At 42.2% G+C, this 27796-nt stretch overlaps 1 protein-coding gene across 1 annotated transcript in view; it reads right to left on the bottom strand.

Moving 5' to 3' along the window:
• LOC140738050 (coiled-coil domain-containing protein 158-like) overlaps positions 1 to 25519 on the bottom strand; it is a 165208-nt gene extending 139689 nt beyond the window's left edge. Inside the window, exons 1-3 of the mRNA XM_073065054.1 lie at positions 25018 to 25519; positions 2618 to 2722; positions 1617 to 1662 (exon numbers count right to left, since the gene is read on the bottom strand). Of these exons, the coding sequence (XP_072921155.1) occupies positions 1617 to 1662; positions 2618 to 2722; positions 25018 to 25141 (275 nt within the window). The 5' untranslated portion in view covers positions 25142 to 25519. The remainder of the gene's footprint in view (positions 1 to 1616; positions 1663 to 2617; positions 2723 to 25017) is intronic.
• Positions 25520 to 27796: the final 2277 nt, after the last annotated feature.

Below are 27796 nucleotides of genomic sequence, written 5' to 3'. Positions count from 1 at the left end.
GGGAACTATGAGGTTGGTGGCAGTGGATGGGAGATCCCCAGAGCTGGCAAGGTTGGTGATGGTGTGGGAGACAGTGGCCTAGCGCTCCTTAGTGGGGTCATGATCGAGGGGTAAATAAGAGGAGGTATCAGCGAGTTGTCGCTGTGCCTCGGCAAGGTAGAGGTCAGTACACCAGACTACAACAGCGCCCTCCTTAACGGCAGGTTTTATAGTAAGCTTAGGATTGGTGTGGAGGGAGTGGAGAACAGAGCGTTCGGAAGGAGTGAGGTTGGAATTGGAACAAGGTGTGGTGAAGTCAATTCGGTTGATGTCCCGTCGGCAGTTAGCAATAAAGAGACCCAGAGCAGGCAGAAGACCACAGCGGGGTGTCCATGATGAGCAAGAGGGTTGAAGATGGGAGAAGGGGTCATTGGTGGGGGTGGGAGAGTCCTTGCTGAAGAAATAGGCTCGAAGACAGAGCCGGCGGAAGAAGAGGTCAGCGTCATGGCATACACGGAACTCGCTGAGGTGTGGGCGAAGGGGGACAAAGGTAAGGCCTTTACTGAGGACAGGGCACTCTGCCTCAGAGTTGAAGGCATGAACATTGATTTCTCTAACTTCCGTTAATGCCCCTCCTCCCCTTCTTACCCCATCCCTTATTTATTATTCTCCCCCCTTTTTTGCTCTCTCTGCCCCTCTCACAATCACTCCTTGCCTGTTCTCCATCTCCCTCTGGTGCTCCCCTCCCACTTTCTTTCTCCCTAGGCCTCCTGTCCCATGATCCTTTCCCTTCTCCAGCTCTGTATCCTTTTTGCCAATCAACTTTCCAGCTCTTAGCTTCATCCCTCCCCCTGCTGTCTTCTCCTATCATTTCAGATTTCCCCCTCTCCTTCCCACTTTCATATCTCTTACTACCTTTTCTTTCAGTTAGTCCTGACGAAGGGTCTCAGCCTGAAACGTCGACTGTACTTCTTCCTATAGATGCTGCCTGGCCTGCTGTGTTCCACCAGCATTTTGTGAACCACTCATATTGTTTTGTTAATATAGTTCAGAATCTTTAAAATGTCAAAAGCAAATGACAAATGATCTAATACTTGCAACCTTGAAAGTACATATAACGTCATTCTTCAGCCCCCATTTGGATGTGAAGAACTGTGAAAATTAAACAAAATTATGCAATACCTTTAAAAACTCTATCAAATACTAAAGAAAACTCCTCTCCTGGAATGCAAATGGAAAATTGTGTAGAGGTTGACTGTTGATCCAGTATAAAATAGTGAAGACTGTATCTTGTAAATTACTGAATGCTTGTGATTGGTGCTCATTCACATTAATAGATCGGAAATTAAGTTTCAAACTCACAATCTCCTAAAGTTGTACTCCCTGTAAGAGCCACTGTACAGTTCATGTGCTGGACTTCAACCTCCTAAAGCTGTACACCTGTGAGTGCCACAGTATAGTTCATGTGTTGGATTGCACATCATTCTAACTATTGGTGAGACTAAAAAACCTGAGGCAAATTTCTTTTAGCATTTCTGCTTTTGGATGAGAAAAGATAATCTACTGTATATGGGACCGACAATACATTATTATGTTAGCAAAGACAGTTCTGTTCTGTTTATATTTCGTGAACTAACCTTAATTCCTCCAAGTTCTTGCTCGATTGTTCAGTAGTAGAAATATCTAAAAAGGAAATCTAACATTTACATAATTGTCACAATATTTACACAATTTCAATTAATTAATACAAGAATTTGGAAATAATTTTCCTACATTGCTCAATGTATCTGAATCCAATCAATACAGCTTCTTGGACATACATAAAAAATTATTTCAAAATGTACATTCAAAAACATTAAGCCTTCTGAGTAACGTTCAAATTGTTTGCAGTTCTGATTGTTAGAAAAAAAATGTAAAAGTAACATCTTCACCACCATCCACTGTAATTTTCAAGCTCTAGTGACTTTAAAGCCTTTATTTTTCTCAAAAGTTATGCTCAACATCGAAGACATGCAGACTGGATGACACCTGAGCATAGAACATGCACAGACGTTCACTGTCTGATTTTGGAAGGGAATTTTACCAGGTTGTCCTTAATGTGCTTAATAAATATTGAACTATTGGAGAGCAAAATGGAGAACAGAAGGTGACACACCAGAGGTTAGTGTTCTGGCTACCTACTCTCTCCTCTCATTTGTGCCTCTTCGAGCTGATTGATTTGGTTACTACTCAAGTTCCTGCTAATAGTAAGGTGTACGAAGATATACTGTTGGCAGTTTGTGTTCTGTCATTGTTGTGGAAACTGAGGCAGCACAGGAGGCACACGTACAAATGCAATGTCTCAAAAATTTAAATGAAATGCTTTGTAGGTAATATTCCATAGAAGGTAATCCAAGTCTAATAATTCTACTGTGCAGAAAACAAATCCAATTATAAAATGACATGATGTATTATTACATTGTTAATCCAAAAAAGTCAAATAGAGATCAGAATTGGTGGAAAAGAAAAATCGCACAATGTGTCTTATGATCTTTCCTCCACATCCTACATAACAGTCCCATTGCAATGATTAGTGTTGCAGAGGTGCTCAAATGCACGTTAAAACAATCCAAGAGACATTAATAATACACACACTTACTGTTATATTTACATGATGTTAATGCTTTGTTTCCAGATTCTGAGGCATGCAGACCAGACCGACAAGACTGAGAGTCAGGAGATGATAAATGTCCACCAGCAGCCCCTGGAATCAATCAACATTATAATCATACATAGAAACACATTCACAGTGGTACCCTTTAATTTGTTGTCCTACAGACTGTATGTATCCCTTTGCTCTTACTTCCTAGGTTAATCTCCCTTTACATTAATTCACCCATTGCAAAAATAAAGTTTCAATGAAGAAACATGAGTGTAAAGGTGGAAAGAAGCAGTTCAATATTCAATTTACAAAAGGAATATACTCCTGGAAATCATAAACACGAGAAATTTTGCAAATGCTGGAAACACTAAGCAACACACATATTTCTCCAGCATCTTGTGCGTGTTGCCATATACTCCTGAAAATGTCTTTTTGGGCAAAATTTCATAGATCAAAAATGACTCGTGGCTATTCTAATACCATGTGAATCCTCTCTCCACGCACACAAAGACAACGGAGAGAGAAAGTATGAAAGACAATCAATAGGAAGTGGGAGGAGAGAGAAGGTGAAAGAGAGGAAGAAAAAAGGAGAGAAAGAACAGAGAAGAGAAAAAGCAGAAGAAAAAGGGGACAGCAAGGGATGGTGGGTGAGGAAGAGAGTGGTTAGGAAGCAAGGGATATTGCTTGCATTTTGAAAGAACTGGCAAAAACAGGTAAAAATTCTGCAACTATGTAACAATGAGCTTCAAATATGAGGAGCTTTCAACCAGCATAGCACAAAATTTGGAGATTTTGAATACTGTATGGTATTAATATTCAAGGGCCTTTGTAGGTAGGTTTCAGAGTCCTACCGAAGCTAGGACTGCGAATATAAAAAGACTCAGTTAAAGCTCGTCTTTTCTCGGTGGCCCAAGCAAGTGGAGTGTATATTGGGTCAGAGCCCAACAGAAGTCAGGAGAGAGTACAAAAGGAGCAGATTTGGGCAAGGCCGGTCTTTGCGGACTGCACAGGCGCAGAGAGTGGCCATTGTTGGAGTGTACCAGCGATAAAGAATGTGGGGGCTGCAATGTCAGCAGGTGTAGATATAGTTAAGAAGAGGCCAGCCTTTTTCGGTTTTAGTATAGAGTTGTCAAGATGGAATGCCCCTCTGTCAGATGTGGGAATTCAGGATTCCTGACAGTTTCCCTGATGACTGCATCAGTGGTAAGTGCACCCAGCTTCAGTGCCTGACGGGGTCAAGGAGTTGGAGCTGAAGTTGGATGTACTCAGGACCATACAGGAGGCTGAAGATATTATAGATGAGACTTTTGAAGAGGTGGTCATACCCAGAGTACAGACTTTGGACAGTAGATGGGTGACTACCAGGAGAGATAAGGGAATTAAGGAGTCAGTACAGGATTCCCCTGTGGCCATTACCCTCAGCAACGAGCATACTCCTTTGGATACTGCTGGGGGGGTGGAATGACCCATCAGATCATGGCAACAGCAGCTGCCAGGCTGGTGGTGCTCTGGCTAGCTCTGAGCCTTAACAGGAAAGGGTAAAGTCAGGCAGTGAGTTGGTTATAAGGGACACAATAGTTAGGGTGATAGAAAGGAAATTCTGTGGCCTCAGAATAGACACCAGGATGGTGTGTTGCCTCCCTGGTGCTAAGGGTCCATGATGTATTGGAACGGTTGTAGGATTTTCTCGAGGTGGATGGGCAACAGCCAGAGGTCATGGTGTATATTACCACCAAGAACTGGTAGAAAAAGGGAAGAGGTCCTACACAGCTAGGAAAGAGGCTGAAGAAAAGGACCTCCAAGGTTATAATCTCCACATTACTCCCTATGCCTCGGGTTTATGCAGGTACGAATGGGGTAATAGCATGTATCAATGAGTGGCTGCAGAGGTTGGTGCAGGGGACAGGGTTTCAAGTTCATGGATCATTGGAACCTTCTCTGGGGAATGGATGACCTGTACAAGAGGGATGTGTCGCACCTGAACTGGAGGTGAACTAATATCCTGGCTGCAACTCAGGGGAGTTTAAACTAGTTTTGTAGGGGGTGAGGAACCGGAGCCCCAGGTCAGTAAGGGAAGGATCGGATAAGAAGGTAGACGTCAGAGTAAGTATTGAAATGCAAAATCGAAATAACAGGTATAATGGGTCAGATAGCTTGAAGTGTGTATGTTTTAATGCTAGGGGTATTACGGGCAAGGGTGATGAACTTAGGGCATAGATCAGTACATGGAACCATGATGTTGTAGCCATTATTGAAACTAGGTTGAGAGAGGGGCAGGAATGGGTGATTAATGTACCAGATTTTCAAAATTTTAGAAAAGATAGAGAAGGAAGTAAAAGTGGGGGTGGATTTGCAGTACTAGAGAGGGACAATATCAAAGCTGCACTCAAAGGGGACATAATGGAGGGGTCAGACACTGGGTCTATTTGAGTGAAACTCAGGGTGTAATCACATTGATGGGATTATACTACAGACCCCCTGAAAGCCACTGTGACTGAGGAACAAATAAGTATTCAGATTAAGGAAATGTGTAAAAGTAATAGGGTTGTCACTAGGGGGATTTCAACTTCTCTAATATAAACTGGGACCTTCTTAGTGTAAAGGGCTCGGACGGGGCAGAATTTGTTAAGCGTATCCAGGAAGGTTTCTTAAATCAATATATGGATGGTCCAATGAAAGGAGGGGCTGTACTGGACCATGTGTTGGGTAATGAGCCTGGCCAGGTAACTGACCTTTCAGAGGATGCACAGTTAGGGGAACAGTGACCACAACTCCTTAACTTCCAGGATAGCTATCGATAAGGATAGGTATGGTCCTTGTGGGAGAGTTTTAAATTGAAGTAGAACAAATTACAACGGCATTAGGCAAGAACTAAGAAGCGTTAACTGGGAACACCTTTTCTCTGGCAAGTCAATATCAGGCATCTAGAGGGTGTTTAAAGATCAATTGCACAGAGTACAGGAAAGGTTTATTCCTGTTAGAAGGAAAGACAGGGATGGAAAGATGAGAGCACCTTGGATGTCCAGAGAGGTGACAAATTTAGCCAAGAAGAAAAAGGAAAAGTGTGTAAAGCTTCGGAAGTTAGGATCAAATGAAGCATATGAGGAGTATAAATAAGCCAGAAAGGAACTAAAGAAGGGAATTAAGAAAGCCAGGAGGGGCCAAGACATGTCCTTGGCAAGTAGGATTAAGGTGAATCCCAGAGGCATTCTAAACATTGATCAAGAGTAAAAGGTTAACTAAGGAGAGGGTGGGACCACTCCAGGATAAAAGGGCGAACATTTGCTTGGAATGAGAGTAAGGGACTTAATGAGTACTTTGCTTCAGTACTTACCAAGGAAAAGGATAGGGAGGACCAGGAGATTAGTGCTGAGTGTATAAATGTGTTATGGCATTTAGAGGTCAAGGAGAAGGAAGTGTTGGGCCTCCTAAGGAGTATTAAGGTGGGTAAGCCCCCAGGGCCTAATGGGATTTACCTCAGGTTATAAAGGGACACACGAGTCAAAATTGCTGGGCCACAGGCAAGGTCTCGGAGGACTAGCGAGTGGCTAATGCTGTATGTCCACTTAAGAAGGGAAAATCCTGGGAATAACAGACTAGTAAGTCTTACTTCAGTTGTTGGGAAATTCCTAGAGAAAGTTCTTACGGAGAGTATATGTATGCATTTGGAAACCCACAGCCTAATTAGGGAGAGCCAGCATGGCTTTGTGCAGGGCAGGTCATGCCTTACCTTACCAACTTGACTGAGTTTTTTGACAAGGTGACGAGAGAGATTGGTGAGGGTAGAACAGTGGATGTGGTCTACATGGATTTTAGTGAGGAGTTTGACAGAGTCCTTCATGGGAGGCTAATCAGTAAATTAAGATGCATGGGATTTGTGGCAAATTGATTGTTTGGATTCAAAGGTGGCTTGCACATAGAAATCAGAGGGTAGTGGTTGAAGGGATTTATTTGAGCTGGAGGTCTGTGATTAGAGGAGTTCCACAGGAAACTCTATTGGGACCTCTGCTGTTTGCGATGTATATAAATGACCTGGATGAAAATATGGACGGGTGGGTTAGTAAGTTTTCAGACGATAACAAGACTAATGGAGTTGTGGATAGTGTAGAAGACTGGTAAAGAATACAGCATAATATAGATCAGTTGCAGATATGGGTGGAAAAATGGCAGATGCAGTTTAACCAAGATAAATGTGAGAAGTTACACCTCAATAAGGCAAATCAAGGAGACAGTACACTGTTAAGGACACGGTCATTAACAGTGTGGTGGAGCAGAGAGATCTTGGGATCCAGTTCATAGCTCCTTGAAAGTGGCTACACAGGTTGATAAGGTGCTTAAGAAGGCTTATGAAATGCTTGCTTTCATTAGTCGAGACATTGAGTTCAGAAGTCAGTAGGTTAAGTTGCAACTTTATAAAACTTTGGTAAGGCCACATCTGGAGAATTGCATACAGTTCTAGTTGCCCCACTTAAAGGAAGAATGTTGAGGCTCTGCAGAGGTTCAACAGGATGCTGCCTGGTTTACAGGGCATGTGCTGTCATGAGAGGTTAAACTTGGATGGCTTTCCCTGGAGCGGCACAGGCTGAAGGGAGGTCTGATAGAGATTTATATGATTATGAGAGGCATAAAGTGGAGAGAGAGTGTATGTTTCCCAGGGTTGAAGTGTCTAATACCAGAGGGCATGTATTGCAGATTAGAGGGGGTAGATTCAAGGGAGATGTGAAGGGTAAGCTTTTTACTCAGAGTGCTATGAATGCCTGGAATGTGTTGCCTGGTATGGTGATAGAGACAAATACATTAGAAGCTTTTAAAAGACATTTGGACAGGCACATATAGATAAGGAGGGTGGAAGGATGAGGACGTGGGTTAGTGTTCTGGTGTTTCTGATTTGCTTTTTATCTGGTTTGACACAACATTGTGGGCTGAATGGCCTGTTCCTGTCCTGTACTCTACTATGTTCTGACACAAGTGTGACGTGCCATGATTCTCTCGGCCCACAACTGTTCCTGAATTTATGAACTTATACAACTATGTCTGTACCAGAAATGCATCCTCACCAGCAAACAATAATTTTACAAAACAAATTTTTCTGGTCTAAACCTTCAGATTGTGAGAAAAATCTGCAACACCTCCCCATGCACAATCACTTACTGCTGCAGTATTAAAGCCCCCACACATTAAGGAAAGCAATTATTAAAAAGCTTTAAAACAATATGCTGGTATTTTGCTAATAGACTTTGAGTGATTCCATCACATATCAAAGACTGCATTGTCAATAAACTCAGCAAGTTTGGTAAACTTTAATACGCAAGTCAACAAAACAACTGAATTTAAAATTTAAGCGAGGAACACTTCAGTTGCAAAACAAATACATCACTGTAGTGAAGAATAGAAAAGGTTTAATTTTAAAATCAATAACTTCAAATGACATTAATTAACAATTGGTAATTAGTAATTTTACTTCTTTGTGTAGATGTTGATGCAAACAAGCTTAAAAGGTGAGAAGAGATTCTTACCGTCACTGCTCGATGAATGTGGCAAAAGCCTACAAAAATGGTGCAGTGACTATGGTGTAATGGGGTATTATGACATAGGTAACAAAGAATAATCAGCTTGTGATTCATAGCAACATATGACCATAAAATTATTTTGAACCTGCGAATTCATGAATTAGTACAGAATTAAGGACACATTTAACTGGACACCCCTAAAGTACGGTAATATCCCCAATGTAACATCAATTTTCTACCTTGATTTCTACTCAAATTCTCTAACCATCACTTGCTGTGTCTTCAGTCAGCAGTGGCAGGGGAAGAATCCTGGCTTTTGTTTGGCTCTTTGTTTTCCCAATTCTCTAAATAAAGATCTCAGCCACAGCATAAAGCCCCTGAATTCCAAATTTCCTACCCAGCGACCCATCATTGTTGTAACCATGCTCAGAGGAAGAGGAATGCAGAATGCTGAAATAAATCAATGAACCATCCCATCACCCCTCAAATACTCCTGCACATTCCATGGGAAAAAAACAAAACCCTCACAACTACATGTAGGAAATGGTCTATGGAACATACACCACAACTTATATTCCGTCTGGGTAGACTCCAGTTCCCCACTTTGACCTTTTACCTCTTCTCACCTGCCTAATACTTCCCCCTCCTCCTTCCCTTTCTCCTATGGTCTACTCTACTATCAGATTCCTTCATCTCCAACCCTTGACCTTTTCACCTACCTGGCTTCACCTATCACCTTCCAGCTAGCCTCCTTCCCCTCCCCCCACCTTGGTATTCTGCCATCTTCCCCCTTTCTTCTCAGTCCTGAAAAAGGGTCTTGGCCCAAAACGTTGATTATCTATTCATTCCATAGTGCTGCCGGACCTGCTGAGTTCCTCCAGCATTTTATGTGTATTGCTTTGGATTTCCAATATCTGCAGAGCTTCTCGTGTTTACAAAAAAAAAGGAATATGGAAGAAATGTTCAGAATGTTTAGTCTCTACACTGCTTTCAGGCAATAGACTATTTTCTTTTTTTTACTTATTTTCCCAAATATACCATATAACAACTATGACAGGACTCGTATGTAGTCTCAAGTCATAGATTCATGTAGTGCCAAGATAGTCTTACAGCCCAGCCAATCAATGTTGACCATCAGGTAATCAGGTAACTATCTATACTAATTTCATTTACCAGCACTTCAAGTTTTTGTTCAGCTGTGTCTTAAAATGTTCAGGGTATCTGCCTCCACCCCTTTTTGTAGGCAGTGAACTTCAGACTGCAACCACATTCTGGGTGGAGAAAAAGTCTGCCTCAGATTTCTGCCAAATCTCAATCTCCAATTTTATGTATATGCTTTCTGGTAGTTGACATCTCTGCCATCAGGAAGAGTTTCTTATTATCTACACAATTCATCTCTAACTCTGTCAGGTGCCCTTCAGCCTCCTTTGATCCAAAGCCAGCAGACTCAGCCTATCCAATTGGTCCCCATAACTGAAACATTCCACCCAGGAAATAACCTGATAATATCCTCAGCACACTATCCAGTACAATTTTAGAAACAGGTTTAATATTACTGACATATGTCATGGGAAAGTGCTGTTTTGCAACAGCAGTCCATAATACTATCAATCACAATAGGATATACAGTGTGTGTATACACACACACACAAAAAAGGGGTGATTGATATGTTGATGGCCTAAGATAGAATGAGACAATTTTAGAAAATCTAGCACATTTATTTTTCAACATAGTCCCCTCCTACATTTACACACTTAGTCCAGCAGTCGTGGAGTATACGGATCTTGGACCTCCAGGAAGTGTCTACAGCAGACGTGATTGATAAGTTTGTGGCCTACAGTAGAAAGAGATTCGTTATACAGCTCTCGTTACATGCACATGCAGGTCAACTCTTTGAGTAATTATGCAGAAAATTTGAAGTTAATAACTCATTGGGAGTGATTGATAAGTTTGTGACCTAAGGTAGAAGGAGATGAGTTATTAACTTCAAGCTTTCTGCATAATCACTCAAAGAGTTGACCTGCATGTGCATGGAACGAGAGCTGTATAACTCATCTCCTTCTGCCTTAGGCCACGAACTTATCCATCACCCATCTGTGGACACTTTCTGGAGGTCCAAGATCCGTATACTCCACGACTGCTGGACTAAGTGTGTAAATGTAGGAGGGGACTATGTTGAAAAATAAATGTGCTAGGTTTTCTAAAATTGACTCCTTACCTTAGGCCACAAACTTATCAGTGTGTGTGTGTGTGTGTGCGTGCGTGCGTGCGTGCGTGCGTGCGTGCGTGCGTGCACACACAGCGGCCCCTCCATACCAGACAGTGATGTAACCAGTTAGCATGCTCTCCACATTACATCTAGCAGAAATTTGTAGGAGTCTTTGGTGACATATCAATCTTCCTCAAATTCTTAATGAAATATATCTGATGTGCTTTGTCTGTAATTGCATCAATATGTTGGGCCCAAGATAGATCTTCAAAGGTGTTGACATCCAAGAAGTTGAAACTGCCCACCCTTTCCATTGCTGACCCTTTGATGGGGACTGGTGGTACGTTCCTTTGACTTCCTCTTCCACAATCAATTCCTTCGCCTTACTGACATCGAGTGCAAGGCTGTTGCTGCAACAGCACTCAAATCAGCTTATCAATGTCACTCCTGTATGCCTCCATGTCACCATCATCTGAGATTCTGCCAACAACAGTTTTATTTTCGGCAAATTTATCGATGGCATTTGAGGTGCCTGTCCACACAATTTCTTAGTTTTTACCAGTAATAACCAGAACTGTGCATGGTAATCCAGATGTGGCCAAATCAATGTTTTACAAATGGTACCAAGTCCTCCCTGCACTTACATTCTGCACCTCAGCTAATGAATACCAGCATTATTTATGCCTTTTTTATCATCCTGTCTTCCTCTGCTGCCACCTTTAGGATCTTTGCACCAGTGCACCAAAGTCCCTTTGTTGCTCACTATCTCTAGGCCACAGCCTTTCATGATGTACGTCACCCACATCACCTCGTATTAAGTTCCATTTGCCATTGCCTTGCACAACCTACATGCTGGTCAGTATCATTCTGCAGTCTAAACTTACCCTCTTCACTAACAACACCACCGCAAATGTTTGAGCCAACTGCAAACACACTAATCATACGTCTTATACTCAAACGGAAGTCAACATACATATCAAAGAGCAAGAGTCCCAATACAAGACCCGTGATACAACACTGATCATAGGCTTCTAAACACAAAGGCAACCCTCTCAGCATTATCTTCTGTCCCTTACTACCGAGCCAATTTTGAATCCAATTTGCCTTGGATGCATGAGCTCCAACCTTTTGGAGCAGCTTTCCTTGCAAGACTTTATCAAAGGACTTATTAAAGTCCATGTAAACCACACCACTTGCGCTGATGCCATCAAGTAAGTTACCTCTTCAAAAAAACTCAACTAAATTAGTCAGACAGGATCTTCCACTGACAAATCACTTAAGATCGAGATTCGCTGTATTTGTCACATGTACATCAAAACATTTGTTGCGTCAATGACCAATGCAGTCCGAGGATGTGCTGGGAACAGACTGCAAGTATGCCATGGTTCTAGTGCCAACATACACAACCTACTAAACCTAACCCATATGTCTCTGGAATGTGGGTGGAAACTGGAGCACCTAGAGGAAAACCAAGAGGTCACAGGAAGAACGTACAAACAGCTTTTGGACAGTAGGAGTTGGACCATAATTGGTGGTAGATGGCACTGTAAAGCAATGAGCTAACCACTATACTACCATGCCACCCAAATCCTTGTTGACTATACTGAACCAATTCCTGCTTTACCAAGTGCAGCGAAAAACTAGTCTGCCCCCTAGCAGTGATGTTAGACTACCTGTAATTAACTGGCTTTTCCCTGCCATTCTTCTACAATTAGTTATCATATTTGCTATCTTCCAGTCACCTGGCAATCTCATCTTGAACAACAAAGACTTAAATATCTCTTCTAGGGCCCTAGCAATCTGCTCCCTTTCCTCCTATGGCAGCTTAGATACATCTCATCAAGGCTGAAGGATTAACTAAGATACAACTTGTCAAGGCTGGAGGATTTGCCTAGATATATATCATCAAACTGGGTGATTTATCGACATTTTGCTTGTTCCGGACTAAGCTAACCTGGCATTCTTAGTACTGTCCAGCGTTAAATAGATCCAGGTCAATCAGTGATTTACTTGCCTTGCTATTATGAGTTTCTTCTGATTGGGCGTTGCTTGGTTCCTCCCCTTGGATTAAAGTAAGAAAAGCACCAAGGGAAATTCTCTCTCTTTGATTTGTTTTTTAAATAAGTGCTTAATACAAAATGTATGACATCCAAATTAGTAGAAATTATAGCCATTGAGGAAGATCTATTTAGAATTGTGTTATGATGTGTTGACTGCATTTTTTTGTTTTGACTTAAAACCAAAAACACACTTTGCATTCCTTTCCAAGTTTTCACAAGCCTTATCACAAGTGCTACTTCACATTGATGTTGATCCCTAATTTCCAGCCATCCACGTCTGCAACAAGCCACCACAAAGTGAAGCTGTTAAGTTGCAGTGGTTCAGTGCCCCAACAGTCTTCTGAGATGACAAGGAGAAATCAGTAAGTGCAAGATTTGTAGCATACCACATAGAGAGAAAAATAAATTACTTTTATTTTAAACTGCATTTGCTCAGTATTTTTGCACTCTGAAAGTGAAAAATCAACAATAAAAAGACCTGGGAAGGGAATCTATACCAGAATCCAAAATTCAAAAGACAAAGGGAAAGTAATCTAGTGACAAGCATAAAAGCATACTTTTAAAACTTTTATAAATATGTAATTTTATTGATAACTTCTATCCAAAAGTTTTGAAATAAGTTGGTAGTGGATATGCTAGTTTTCTTCTGCTAAAACTCCACATATTGTAGACTATCACCTCTTCCCTCAGGGCCCCAAACAGTCCTTCCAGATAAGATGACACTTCGCCTTGTGAGTCTGTTAGAGTTATCTATTGCATCCAGTGCTCCCAGTGTGGCCTCCCATATATCGGTGAGATCCCACATAGATTGGGAGACTGCTTCGCCTAACAACTATGCTCCATCTGCCAGAAAAAGCAGGATCTCCCAGTGGTTACCCATTTTAACTCCACTTCCCATTCTGATATGTTAATCCATGGCCTCCTCTACTGCCACAATGAGGACAGTCAGGTTGGAAGAGCTACACCGTATACTCCGTCTGTGTAGCCTCAAACCTGATGGCATGAACATCGATTTCTCAAACATCCGATAATGGACTGCCTCTCCTTCACCACTCCCATTTCCCCCTCTCTCATCATCTCCTTACCTGCCCATCACCTCCCTCTGGTGCTCCTCCCCTTCCCTTTCTTCCATGGCCTCCTATCAGATTCCCTCTTCTCCAGCTCTTTATCTTTTTCACCAATCAACTTCCCAGCTCTTTACTTCACCACTCCCCCTTTCCCAGTTTCACCTATCACGTACTACCTTGTATTTCTTCCCTTCCTACCACCACCTTCTTACTCTGACTTCTCATCTTCCCCCCGCCCCCCCCCAAGTCCTAATGAATGGTTTCGGCCCAAAACACCAACTGTACTCTTTTCCATAAATACTGCCTGACCTGCTGAGTTCCTCTAGCATTTTGTGTGTGTTACTTGGATTTCCAGCATCAGCAGATTCTCTCGTTTGTTTTAGATTGTATACTGGAAGGTAGTGATAGCATTAGTAATAGGGAAAACATAATCTATTATAATACAAATATTAACAGTACATTTAGAAAATGGCAATAAACATGGATTTATAGAATGGAAATCATGTCTGATAAATATATTAAGAATTATTGAGGTTGTAACTTGCTGTGTAAATAAAAGGAGATCAGTGCATTTGGATTTTCCAAAGGCTTGATAAACATACCAGACTAGGGATTATTCAACAAAACAGAATTGGTAGTAACATACTGACACAGTCCTGGTTAACGACAGGAATCAGAGTTGAAGTAAACAGATCATTTTCAGGGAGGCCATGTCATCTGAATTGGTGCTGGGATCCCAGCTCTCACAATCTATATCAATAATTTAGATGATTAGTACAATAAGTTCAAGTTCGATGATACAAAGCTGCACAGTAGTGTGACATGAGGAAGATATTGAGAAGCGTCGGGAGATACTGAATGGGAGTGTCATGGAACACCATGTGGGAAAACGTGAGGTCATCCTCTTTACTGGAAAACAATAGAATGGTGGATAGACCTGCTGATAGGCCCAAAACGTCAACTGTACTTCTTTTTCTCCATAGATACAGTACTGCCTGGCCTGCTGAATTCCTCCAGCATTTTGTGTATTGAATGGTGGATTACTGTTTTATGCGTGGTGACTACAATGAGGGGGTTAGTGTTAAGGGAGACCTGTATGTACATGAATCATGAGTATTAGGTACAGTACGTAGTCAAGAACATTAACTGATTATTGGCCTTCACTGCAGAAAGATTGGAGCGTACGAGCAAAGAAGTCATGGTGTACAGTGCCACAGTGAGCCTATATCTGAAATTGTGTCTACAAGTTTGGTCTCGTAAGGAAAGACTATGCTTATGACAGACGGATTGCAAGGGGTGATGAAACCCTGGGGATGGTGGGAGTTTCTAAGGGGGCATGATAAAGAGGGCGGTGGGAGTCACTCGATAGCAAGGGAGGCAGTTGAGGGATTACAGACTTAATTTAAGAAATAAAGATTGGGCTAAATCGAGCCACGGCACAATGTGATGACGTAAGCAGAGTCACGTAGTGAACGATGAATATGTTGGCTAAAGTTGCCCCCAGCTACAGAAACGGCATTAGTTGGTGTTACCATAACCAGGGAAGTTGGTGAGGGTGGACTGGTGCTAGGACAGGAGACAGAAAGACATGGTAAGAGTGTGAACATAGGGAAGGGCAGTAGTCACATACTGAAGGTTTTGTTTTTGTCATTAAATGACTCATCAGAGAGGAAAAGGGGATTGCACAAAGGACTAAATAATTATGGGCCCTGGAGCAAAGGACTGGGATGGTTTGTGTGCTTCATTCAACATGTCAATGTTCATTGCTAAATCCAGAAAGCCCCATACAATTGGAGAAAGTAACTGATTCTGCCAGCAGTAAGGGAGGTTCTAAGTACAGTTTTGCATAAGTCATCAAACCAAATAATTAAAACAATTCCACTCAGCAACAACAGTACTTAAAAGACAAATAAATGAAATGTCTGAGAACATGGTGGACACATTGTGCAATATACCTATGATAACAGAATTTACTCTGCAGTTGAATAAGTCGACTTTGCCGGACAATGAATCTTTGCTGCTTGGTTATGTTTGGTTCATAAAAGATGAAAGCAAAGTTCACCTGTTGTTATTTGGAAGGAGACAAGAAACAGATACAAAGGGGTGTCAACATTTAAGGTTGCTGATCAATTTTTGAAAGTGGACATTCCACTCACCAACATTCTTACTTATTCAACAGATGGGGCACCATCAATAGCAGAACACCACAGTGAGGTTGTTTCTTTCTTGAAAAAAGCTGTACATATTTATCATTCACTGTGTAATTCACAGACAACTTCTTGACACAAAAACCCTATGCGATTGGCTGCACAAATCATTAAATACTGTTATTACATCAGTAAATGAAATTATAAAATCAAGTCTCAGGTTCTCAATTCTCAATATTTCAAGAGCTTTGTACTGCAAATGATGAGCAGCTTGAACATTTGTTGTTGCACACAAGTCAGATGGCTCTCAATAGGAAACTGCCTGAGAGGTTTATATGCGCTTTTTGAAACGATAAAATTGTGAAAATTCGAATGCTTCATTCAGTAATCAACTCAAGAATCATGGCATTGCTTATCTGCCAGAAATATTCGCAAAGTTGAATGGAATCAGTCCTCAATTGCAAGGAAATGATGTGAATCTTATCAAACTTAAATCAATCGTCTCCACGTTTCTGTCCATATTAACATCCTTTAAGTGCAACACTGGCCATCACAACTTTTTCCAATTTCTGAGCCTCTCTTCATTGGAAGAGAAAGAAAGAATGCCAGATGATGATCTTCAACAATACCATGCCCAATTGGGTGAGCTGCATAAAAACACGTCAGAGAGATTTCAGGATCTTCTCTTGATCCAAATTCCAGATTGGGTAATAAATCCATTCTTGAACACTTGCAAGGAGAAATTAACAGGAAGGATGGAGCAAGAACTGATCTTGCTACAAAATTACTTTAAAATAAAGCCAAAATTCAAAAAATCATATCAAGACTTTTGGTTGTGGAAAGAACTCTCCGAATGCTGTCCTACGCAGTGGAACAAGGTCAAGATGTTCGTTATTGCCTTTCTAACCTTATATTTAGTGAAGCGCAGCTTCTGTGCAGTTGCCCAATTCCTTTCAAAGAAGCATAACAGACCGCAAGTTACTGAACATGGGGATCTGTGACTCCTTCTGAGTGACATTCAGCCTGATGTTGAGAAGCTGATATCACTGCACCAAACATCACTGAAAGGTGGAAAAACAATGAAGTGAATAATTGAACTACTAGTTTATGCTCTAAAACTGTAGATGAAAATAGTTTTTATAAAGAAATAATGGTATTTGCAGCTTTAAGAGATTTGAATTTTTTTTTGCAATAATTTGTCACTGTTTTGAATTTGCAAAACCTATTTTGGCCCAGTACATCATGGATAATGCACTCCCAATTAATGAACTCACTTTAAGGACTCTTTATTTAATTATCTCATGTTCTTGTTATTTATTGCTATTTATTTATATTTGTATTGCACAGTTTCTTGCCTTCTGCACTCTGATTGATCTTTCATTGACCCTGTTGCAGTTATAGACTTGCTGAGTATGCCATAGGAAAATGAATCTCAGGGTTGTATATGGTGACATATATATATGTACTTCGATAATAAAATTTACTTTGCACTTTCTATTCACTGTACCACCATCACCCCACCAACAGTCCAATACTTCGGTGTATATACGGTGTAATGTCCCCCCCCATACACACTCGCAACACAAATATCAGACAATTCAGATTCAGATTCAGAAATTCAGTTTATTGTCATTTAGAAACCACAAATACAATGCAGTTAAAAAATGAGACAACGTTCTTCCAGAATGATATCACAAAAGCATATGACAAAACAGACTACACTAGAAAATCCACATAACGTTTGGCATCCCCAATCCAGAGTCCGGAGAGGCTGCTGCATATTAATATCGCGCTACCGTCTTAGCGTTTTCCCCGGAAAGGAGCTCCAAATCCACCAAACAAGACCAAAAACTAAAGCTACAAGACCTGCACAAAACCTCATAGTTACAACATATAGTTACAACAGTGCAAACAATAGCATAATTGATAAAAAAACAGACTATGGCCACAGTAAAAATAGTCCATAGATGTTAAAGGACTGTAAGTTCAAAAGAAATCACCACACAGTTTCCACAAATCCCCAGGGTCCCAACAGATTTGCCATCCCATGCCGGCAGCAGAAGGGAATACCCCCGCTATGGACTTCCACGGTGCCACCCGACTCAGCCTCGCAGACACAGCACACAACGAAAGCTCCATCGAACCCAGCCTCGCAGACACAGCACACACCGAAAGTGAACTGACCGCAGCGGATTCCGAGTCCGTCGAACCTCCGAGCCAACGACCATCCCCTCCGGCACAGCTTCTCCAAGCACCATCCTCTGCCGAGCGTATTAAGACGGCCCCACCAACAGCAACATGACCCCGAGGACTGGGGGTCTGTTCTTCCCAGCAGAGTCCCGGACCTCACAGCAGCAGCAGCAATGAAGAAGGTCTTCCTGGAGATTTCCCGATGTTCCTCCATGCTCCCACGTCCGTTTTCAATCGATTATGATTGCGCACGGCACCCCACTTCACAAATAACAGATAATCAGCTCCAGAGTGGCCACTGCAAGCTGCATCGCGCCGCCATCTTAGAAATTTTTTTTTAAAAAATAATACACCCAAGGTGAGTACAGGCAGTCCCCAGGTTTCATACGAGCTCCATTCCTGAGTCCGTTTTTAAGTCGGATTTGTACATAAGTCAGAACAAGTACATCCGGTATTATTTAGTGTCAGTTAGTCAAACATTTCTCTTAGTTCTATAGTATATATTTTACCTTTCTATGCATATAAAACACTTAAGAAATGTATGTATTCCAATAATTAAACCACTGCGTTGCAGCATTCATCAGGGCAGAGCCTTTCACGTGCTCCATTATTCGCACTTTATCCTTTAAAATTGTTCCGATTGTTGACCGACTGTAGCCTAACGCATTTCCAATGACCGATGGCATTTCAATTCTTTCCAAATGCTTTATTATTTCCACTTTATTTTCAATCACGATCGCTTTCCATCAACGGAACAGAAACACTGCGGGCGTCGGGTCCCGACCTCCGCCGGCTGCCGAGTTCCTAAGGACCAGTGCACTGAATTCCCCGGGTCCTAAACTCCACCGCACTGAGACAGGTTAAATGGGACAAGTGGGGGCTGTGCTGGGTTTGGGTACTGTATTTGATCCTCCACAATATTCCACGTGGGAATTTAAACTGGATGTGGCAGTGTGTTTTTTTTAAAAACGAGGTCGAGTTGTGCGCTCGACATCAACCTGGCACAGATGGTACGGGAGTCACTGGATTGACATCAACCCGGCACGGGAGCGGTCTGTCACTGGATCGAACTCATTCTCGAGCCCGGCACTGATCTCACTGCGCCACCAGCTGAACGGAACGGGGGTGGGGGGGGGGGGGGGTCAGGGTGAATCTTGCTAAGAAAAATTTAAGCCAAATACAATGTTCCACATTCAACACAGTGTCAACGGCAACGACTTAAAATGGCAGACAGTGTTGTGATCCGACTTAAAATGGTAGACGCGTTCTCCTTCCTTGGTTCGTAAGTACGAGTTGTCCGTAAGTCGGACTTCGTAACTCAGGGACTACCTGTAAATAATTACAACTTTATAACTATTTCTTAGCGATGGGTTAGTAGAAACAGATAACCGAAATGCGCCAAATCAGTAAATTTATCAGTTTGTGCACATAATATTTTAATACATTGGCGCTCATGCCTCTGGTTCCATCCACAATGACCTTCTGAGCCTTCGGCCACCGTTCAAACTGCCGACGTCCAGTGTCCTGGAACTGCTGTCTGCTCCTCACACGTCCGTCCTCCTCGCTCGCCTCCCGAAAATGACCGCGGACTCCCACTCAGCTGACACGTACAAGATAGCATAACAATTCTCCATTGGTTAGTTGCCCCCTTATCTGCAGTTATAACCCAAACATTCCAGCTACCGAAACCCATTACAGCATTAAGTAACATCAGAGAAGCCATTTCATTATAACAATACAGAGAAACCATTTCATTAGCCTGAACAGTTAACACCACAGTTAATGGTACTGAGAGCTCCACATAAATCAAAATTCTTTATAGTTTTTATGTGATGGCTAGAAAGGGAGAGAGGGACACTGAGGATTTGCTTCAAGGGGGCAATAACCCAAAAAAGTTCCAGAATCACAGGATCAAAGGGTTTAGTCCAGTCTACTTAACATTTAGAAGTGAGGATTTCATTGAAACATACAATTCTCACACAGAGTTTTACTGAGCAGATTCAGGGATGATGCTTCCTCCTAGCACGGATATCTGAAACTTGGGGTCACTCAATCAAGATTGAGACTGAGAGGAAAGTTCTCCAACCATAGGTTGCCCCCAAGTAATGAACAAGTCTCAAATTCAGCTTCCTACTCTCAGGACCATTCCAAGCTGCCAGTCTCTACCACACACATCTCATGGATTAATTTTCCGTGCTGCATAAAGGAGGTCATGTAAACTCCATACCCAAGAAGGGACTTCATCTACTCTACCTTCAGTCCACAAGAATAGGGAGAGTATTTTTCTTCATTGCAAGCCTCCCCAAAGCCCAGGTGTTCACGCATGGCACTTGTGTCATGGAATACCTCGTTAGAGCTTCCTGCCGTTAATATTTAGTTGTAGTCCAAGAATGTCTCCAAAGCCCTCTTGGATAAAGTACTACCTCTTGCAAACAATGTTCTTCATCAGGTCAAGGTGCCTTGGATCGCCTCACAGTACTCTCCCACACCCCTTTATCACAGCAGCTTCTATTCATTTTGTAGTAACACTCTCCAGTATCTAGAAGTGTACTGCAATATGGTACAACCATTTAAGAGATGACTTCAGATATTGCTACACAAAATGTTAACATAGAAACATAGAAAATAGGCGCAGGAGTAGGTCATTCGGCCCTTCGAGCCTGCACCGCCATTCAGTATGATCATGGCTGATCATCCAACTCAGAACCCTGTACCTGCTTTCTCTCCATAACTCATGATCCCTTTAGCTACAAGGGCCATATCTAATTCCCTCTTAAATATAGCCAATGAACCGGCCTCAACTGTTACCTGTGGCAGAGAATTCCACAGATTCACCACTCTCTATGTGAAGAAGTTTTTCCTCATCTCTGTCCTAAAAGGCTTCTCCTTTATCCTTAAACTGTGACCCCTCGTTCTGGACTCCCCCAACATCGGAAACAATCTTCCTGCATCTAGCCTGTCCAATCCCTTTAGAATTTTATATGTTTCAGTAAGATCCCCCCTCAATCTCCTAAATTCCAGCGAGTATAAGCCTAGTCAATCCAGTCTTTCTTTAAATGAAAGTCCTGCCATCCCAGGAATCAATCTGGTGAACCTTCTTTGTACTCCCTCTATGGCAAGAATGTCTTTCCTCAGATTAGGGGACCAAAACCGCACACAGTACTCCAGCTGTGGTCTCACCAAGGCCTTGTACAACTGCAGTAGAACCTCCCTGCTCCTGTACTCGAATCCTCTTGCTATGAATGCCAACATACCATTCGCCTTTTTCACCGCCTGTTGTACCTGCATGCCCACCTTCAATGACTGGTGTACAATGACACCCAGGACTCGTTGCACCTCCCCTTTTTCTAATCGGCTACCGTTCAGATAATAATCTGTTTTCCTGTTCTTGTAACCAAAGTGGATAACCTCACATTTATCCACATTAAATTGCATCTGCCATGAATTTGTCCACTCACCTAACCTATCCAAGTCACCCTGCATCCTCTTAGCATCCTCCTCACAGCTAACACCGCGCCCAGCTTCGTGTCATCCGCAAACTTGGAGATGCTGCATTTAATTCCCTCGTCTAAATCATTAATATATATTGTAAACAACTGAGGTCCCAGCACTGAGCCTTGCGGTACCCCACTAGTCACCACCTGCCAATCTGAAAAGGTCCCGTTTATTCCCACTCTTTGCTTCCTGTTTGCCAACCAATTCTCTATCCACATCAATACCATACCCCCAATACCATGTGCGTTAAGTTTGCACACTAATCTCCTACGTGGGACTTTCTCAAAAGCCTTTCGAAAATCCAAATATACCACATCCACTGGTTCTCCCCATCCACTCTACTAGTTACATTTTCAAAAAATTCTACAAGATTCGTCAGACATGATTTTCCTTTCACAAATCCATGCTGACTTTGTCCGATGATTTCACCTCTTTCCAAATGTGCTGTTATCTCATCTTTGATAACCGAGTCTAGCATTTTCCCCACCACCGATGTCAGGCTAACCGGTCTATAATTCCCCGGTTTCTCTCTCCCTCCTTTTTTAAAAAGTGGGGTTACATTAGCCACCCTCCAATCCTCAGGAACTAATCCAGAATCTAAGGAGTTCTGAAAAATTATCACTCATGCATCCATTATTTCTTGGGCTACTTCCTTAAGCACTCTGGGATGCAGACCATCTGGCCCTGGGGATTTATCTGCCTTTAATCCCTTCAATTTACCTAACACCACTTCCCCACTAACATGTATTTCCCTCGGTTCCTCCATCTCACTAGACCCTCGGTCCCCACTATTTCCAGAAGATTATTTATGTACTCCTTAGTGAAGACAGAACCAAAGTAGTTATTCAATTGGTCTGCCATGTCCTTGTTCCCCATGTTCAATTCACCTGTTTCTGACTGTAAGGGACCTACATTTGTCTTGACCAATCTTTTTCTTTTCACATATCTATTAAAGCTTTTGTAGTCAGTTTTTATGTTCCCTGCCAGCTTTCTCTCATAATCTTTTTTCCCTTTCCTAATTAAGCCCTTTGTCCTCCTCTGCTGGACTCTGAATTTCTCCCAGTCCTCAGGTGTGCCACTTTTTCTGGCTAATTTGTATGTTTCTTCTTTGGAATTGATACTATCCCTAATTTCCCTTGTCAGCCATGGATGCACTACCTTCCCTGGTTTATTCTTTTGCCAAACTGGGATGAACACTTGTAGTTCGTCCATGCGATCTTTAAATGCTTGTCACTGCACATCCACCGTCAATCCTTTAAGTATCATTTGCCAGTCTATCTTAGCTAATTCACGTCTCATACCTTCAAAGTTACCCTTCTTTAAGTTCAGAACCTTTGTTTCTGAATTAACTATGTCACTCTCCATCTTAATGAAGAATTCCACCATATTATGGTCACACTTACCCAAGGGGCCTCGCACGACAAGATTGCTAACTAACCCTTCCTCATTGCTCAATATCCAATCTAGAATGGCCTGCTCTCTAGTTGGTTCCATGACGTTGGTTCAGAAAACCATCCTGTATACATTCCAAGAAATCCTCTTCCTCAGCACCCTTACCAATTTGGTTCACCCAATCTATATGTAGATTGAAGTCACCCATTATAACTGCTGTTCCTTTATTGCATGCATTTCTAATTTCCTGTTTAATGTCATCCCCAACCTCACTACTACAGCAGAGAGAATTTGCAGCACATTAATAGGGAATGCAGTCCTGATGCACAGGGTCACCAATAAAGTTCTCTGAGAATGACACAATTGAGGGTCCCGATCTTTAAGTGACTTTCAAGAATTAGGAAAACCCATAACACTGCTTTAAAGTCAGTAAACAAGCAATGCAATTTCTATTCCACAGTTTTTTCCTACGTTGGTTGAGACAGAATCTGAGGGGAAATTAGGAATATTCACACTAATAATTAAAAAGATCTCCCCAGTCTACAAACGTGAACAGATCACTGGACAAATTATTTAATGCTGTGTCAATAAAGACTGGAAAACATGTTGATAATTATCATCATTTTTAGAGAACTGGAAAGATAAATACAGAGCAAAATGCTGAAATCAAAGCTCAGCAGAGAATATTCATTCTTAAACTGCTGGGATTCTGGAAATGTCATACCAAGGTGACACTTGATCAGAGATGGTAAACCCACAGGGCTAGATAGATATTCTGCTGTTCTGAATGTACACTTGGCAGATGGAGAAACCCTGCACAGCCATTCAACCAGACATCCGGACTCCAGTTTTACTGCGATTAAATTGGCAGATTGTGTATTACTGTCACACGTACCAAGATACAGTGAAAAACTTACTTTGCATACTGTTCACACAGATCAATTCATTACTTCAGCGCATTGAGATAGTACAAGGTAAAACAATAACAGACTGCAGAATAAAGTGTTTATAAGATAGCACCGAGCTGCAGTCTACATCGAGACTAGGGGAATTAGTCTAGGGGAATTAGAGGCTAGGCCAGGGACTAATCCTCAGCTCCACGTTTGAAAGCCAGCAACATGTATGTGGGACACCATGGTTGGATGTTTAGCCGGAAGGCCAGGATGGATGAGGACTGGTGCCCTCTACCAGGGTCAGAGAGTTGCTGGTAGTTCTGGAGTTGCAGCTTTGCGTGGGCAGGAGGAACGAGGTCCGATGACCCTCTGGGTATGCAAATCGGTGAGACCGGAGTTTGAAGATCTGTCATCATTAAATTCGGATTTCAAAGCCTGTTCGATGATTGGTGGGTGCTGGGGTTGATGCCAAGTACATAAGTCAAGGCTAGATGGTCAGAGCCCAAGTCTGCAAGTCCGCTGGGGAAGTCAAAGCCCAATATCTTTGACCCCAAGTCCAAGTCCACTGGAGGCCAAAGATGACCTGTCCTGGGGTTGGAAGAGCGTAGGGAGGAATAGGGTTTTGATGTTGTTTCGTCACTTGTGTTCTGTGTTGTTCTGCTGAGCATTGTGGGCATTCTATGTTGGCACTGGAATGTGTGGCAACACTTGTGGGTGCCCCATCACACCCCTTGGGTGAATTGATTGTTAATGCAAAAAGGGCATTTCAATGTACACATGGTAAATAAAATTGAATCTTGAATTTTGCAGTTTCTTGTGGTCACAGCTAGAGCAATTGCGTTGATAAAAATTTGCCAAATTCCTTTAGCCTCCTGAGGTGGTAGGGTGCTGGTGAGCTTTTGTGGCCAAGGTGTCAAAATGCTTAAACCAGGTAGGTTACTGGTGATGTTTGATCCTAGGAAATTGAGGCTCTCAACCAACTCTATCGCAGTACTAACTAGACAGCTGATATTGTTAAAAATTGTTTGCTGATTTTAAATGATTGTCAGACACATTTAAATTTATTACAGAATTAAAAAGATTAATTATGTATATCAATTTAAACATCTCTGCCCGTTAAATTGATTTAGACTTAAAAAATAAAGTTATTCAAAATAGGTTTATCTTATATAAATTAGTCAACAACCTCAGTCAAATAAATGCGTTCGCCCCATTCTCCAGCAGTGTATTCGTCCCCATCTCCCTCCCAGACATCTCCGGTCAGAATACGCTAACTACACCGATATCTGATTTCCAGCGCCTTCAGTCCAGTGTATCAACCCGCTGAGTTCAGGTTTAATCTCAACATATCCATCCATCGCTCACTTTTGCCTGCTTTTACTACAACAAGTGCCGGAATTAAAGTTTGCCTAGCGGTTCACCGAGAAACTCACCCTCTCGAGATCGGATGGATTCCGAAACATTGAAGAGCGATGTTGTAGTCAGTGGTTTACCTTCCACGCGGCTCCAGCTTGTCGCCGTCTGTCTTTCGGCTTTAGGTTCCAAAACGGTGGACATATTAAAGGCATTAAAACTCGATCGACGATTTTTTTTAAAAGGCTTCGTACATCAACGATATGTTTCCTTAAAAACATATATTTACATAAAAATAAACGCTAAATATTTTAAGTTACTCTTTTAAAAATCCCAAATCTTAAACAAAAATATCATCGTTCATTGATTCTTTTCCGTCAGTTGCGCACTTGAGGATGGCGGGGCAGTTGGTTTCCAACACCTGTCGCCTTGGTTACTGCCCAGGGCTTTCCTTCAGCGGGTACGGCCGCCATACATTCCCTGGGGCGACGTGGAACGGACAGAGGGGAAAGCAGCGCCTTGGAACGCCAACCCTCGCCGGCTGCCCCGCGTCCGGCCGATGAGCTCACAATGCGACGCTTCCCGGGCCGCTCGTTCAAACCGGAGCTCCGCTTTGCCCTTCCCATGGAGCCTGCTTGCCGCAAGCGCTGCTGGGGGTTGTAGTTCGCCGCAATCCGACCCGCCGCCTATTTACCACGCAGCACTATCAAGCGCGGTGATGTTTTGGCTCAGGGATGATTTGAGAAGATATTTGGAATCATCAGCAGCGAAGCCGCGGCAGGCTTTCAGTAAATGTTGTAACATCTCAGTTACTGTTCAAGAATTTAAACATCTGGGAGAAGGAATAGTGAGAAAATGCGAAACCCTATAGCATGAATGGCAGCGAAGCTCCACTACCAGATGAACTCAACGCCTTCCATGTCCGCTTTGAAAGGAGAACACAACTACAGCTGTGAAGATCCGTGCTGCATCTGATGATCCTGTGATCTCGGTCTCAGAAGCCGATGTTAGGTTTTCTTTCAAGAGAGTGAACCCTCACAAGGCGGAAGGTCCGGTGCCAACCAACTAGCGGGAATATTCAAGGACTTTTTCAACTTCTCACTGCTACCGGTGGAAGGCAACAATTATACCAGTGCCAAAGAAGAATAATGTGAGCTGTCTTAATGACCATCACCCGGTAGCAGTCACATCAGCAGTGATGAAATGCTTTGAGAGGTTGGTCAAGACTAGACTGAACTCCTGCCTCAGCAAGGACCTGGACCCATTGCAATTTGCCTATCACCACAATAGGTCAACAGCAGACGCAATCTCAGTGGCTCTCCACGCAACTTTAGACCACCTGGACAACACAAACAAGTATGTCAGGATGCTGTTCATCGACTATAGCTCAGCATTTAGATAGATAGATAGATAGATAGATAGATAGATAGATAGATACTTTATTCATCCCCATGGGGAAATTCAACATTTTTTCCAATGTCCCATACACTTGTTGTAGCAAAAACTCCTTACATACAATACTTAACTCAGTAATAATATGATATGCATCTAAATCACTAACTCAAAAAGCATTAATAATAGCTTTAAAAAAAAAAAAAAAAAAAGTTCTTAAGTCCTGGCAGTTGAATTGTAAAGCCTAATGGCATTGGGGAGTATTGACCTCTTCATCCTGTCTGAGGAGCATTGCATCGACAGTAACCTGTCGCTGAAACTGCTTCTCTGTCTCTGGATGGTGCTATGTAGACCATCATTCCCACAATCCTGATTGATAAGTTACAGAACCTGGGATTCTGTACCTCCCATTGCAATCGGATCCTTGACTTCCTAACCAGAAGACCACAATCTGTGTGGAACGGTGATAATATCTCCTCCTTGCTGACGATCAACACTGGTGCACCTCAGGGGTGTGTGCTCAGCCCACTGCTCAACTCCCTATATACACATGACTGTATAGCTAGGCATAGCTCAAATGTCATCTATAAATTTGCTGACAATACAACCATTGTTGGTAGAATCTCAGCTGGTTTCGAGAAGGTGTACAGGAGTGAGATATCCCAACTAGTGGAATGGTGCTGCAGCAATAACCTGGCACTCAACATCAGTAAGATGAAAGAGCTTATGGTAGACTTCAGGAAGGGTAAGACGAAGGAACGCATACCAATCCTCACAGAGGGATCAGAAGTGGAGAGAGTGAGCAGCTTCAAGTTCCTGGATGTCAAGATCTCTGAGGATCTAACCTGGTCCCAACATATCGATGTAGATATAAAGAAGGCAAGACAGGGGCTATACTTTATTAGGAGTTTGAAGAGATTTGGCATGTCAACAAATACACTCAAAAACTTCTATAGTTGTACTGTGGAGAGCATTCTGACAGGCTGCATCACTGTCTGGTATGGAGGGGCTACTACACAGGACCGAAAGAAGCTGCAGAAGGTTGTAAATCTGGTCGGCTCCATCTTGGGTACTAGCCTGCAAAGTACCCAGGACAACTTTAGGAAGCAGTGTCTCAGAAAGGCAGCGTCCATTATTAAGGACCTCCAGCACCCAGGACATGCCCTTTTCTCACTGTTACCATCAGGTAACAAAGAGGTACAGAAGCCTGAAGGTACACACTCAGCGATTCAGGAACAGCTTCTTCCCCTCTGCCATCCTATTGCTAAATGGACAATGAATCTTTGGACACTACTTCACTTTATTTTAACATACAGTATTTCTATTTTTACACGTTTTTTAAACTATTCAATATATGTAATTGATTTACTTGTTTATTTATTATTATGGTTATCTTATTTATTATTATTTTTTCTCTCTCTACTAGATTATGTATTGCATTGAACTGCTGCTGCTAAGTTAACAAAT

The sequence above is a fragment of the Hemitrygon akajei genome, chromosome 13, assembly GCF_048418815.1.
Source record: "Hemitrygon akajei chromosome 13, sHemAka1.3, whole genome shotgun sequence".
Lineage (NCBI taxonomy): Eukaryota > Metazoa > Chordata > Chondrichthyes > Myliobatiformes > Dasyatidae > Hemitrygon > Hemitrygon akajei.
Note: the sequence above shows the minus strand (reverse complement) of the source record. Positions and strands in the feature narration are given on the sequence as shown.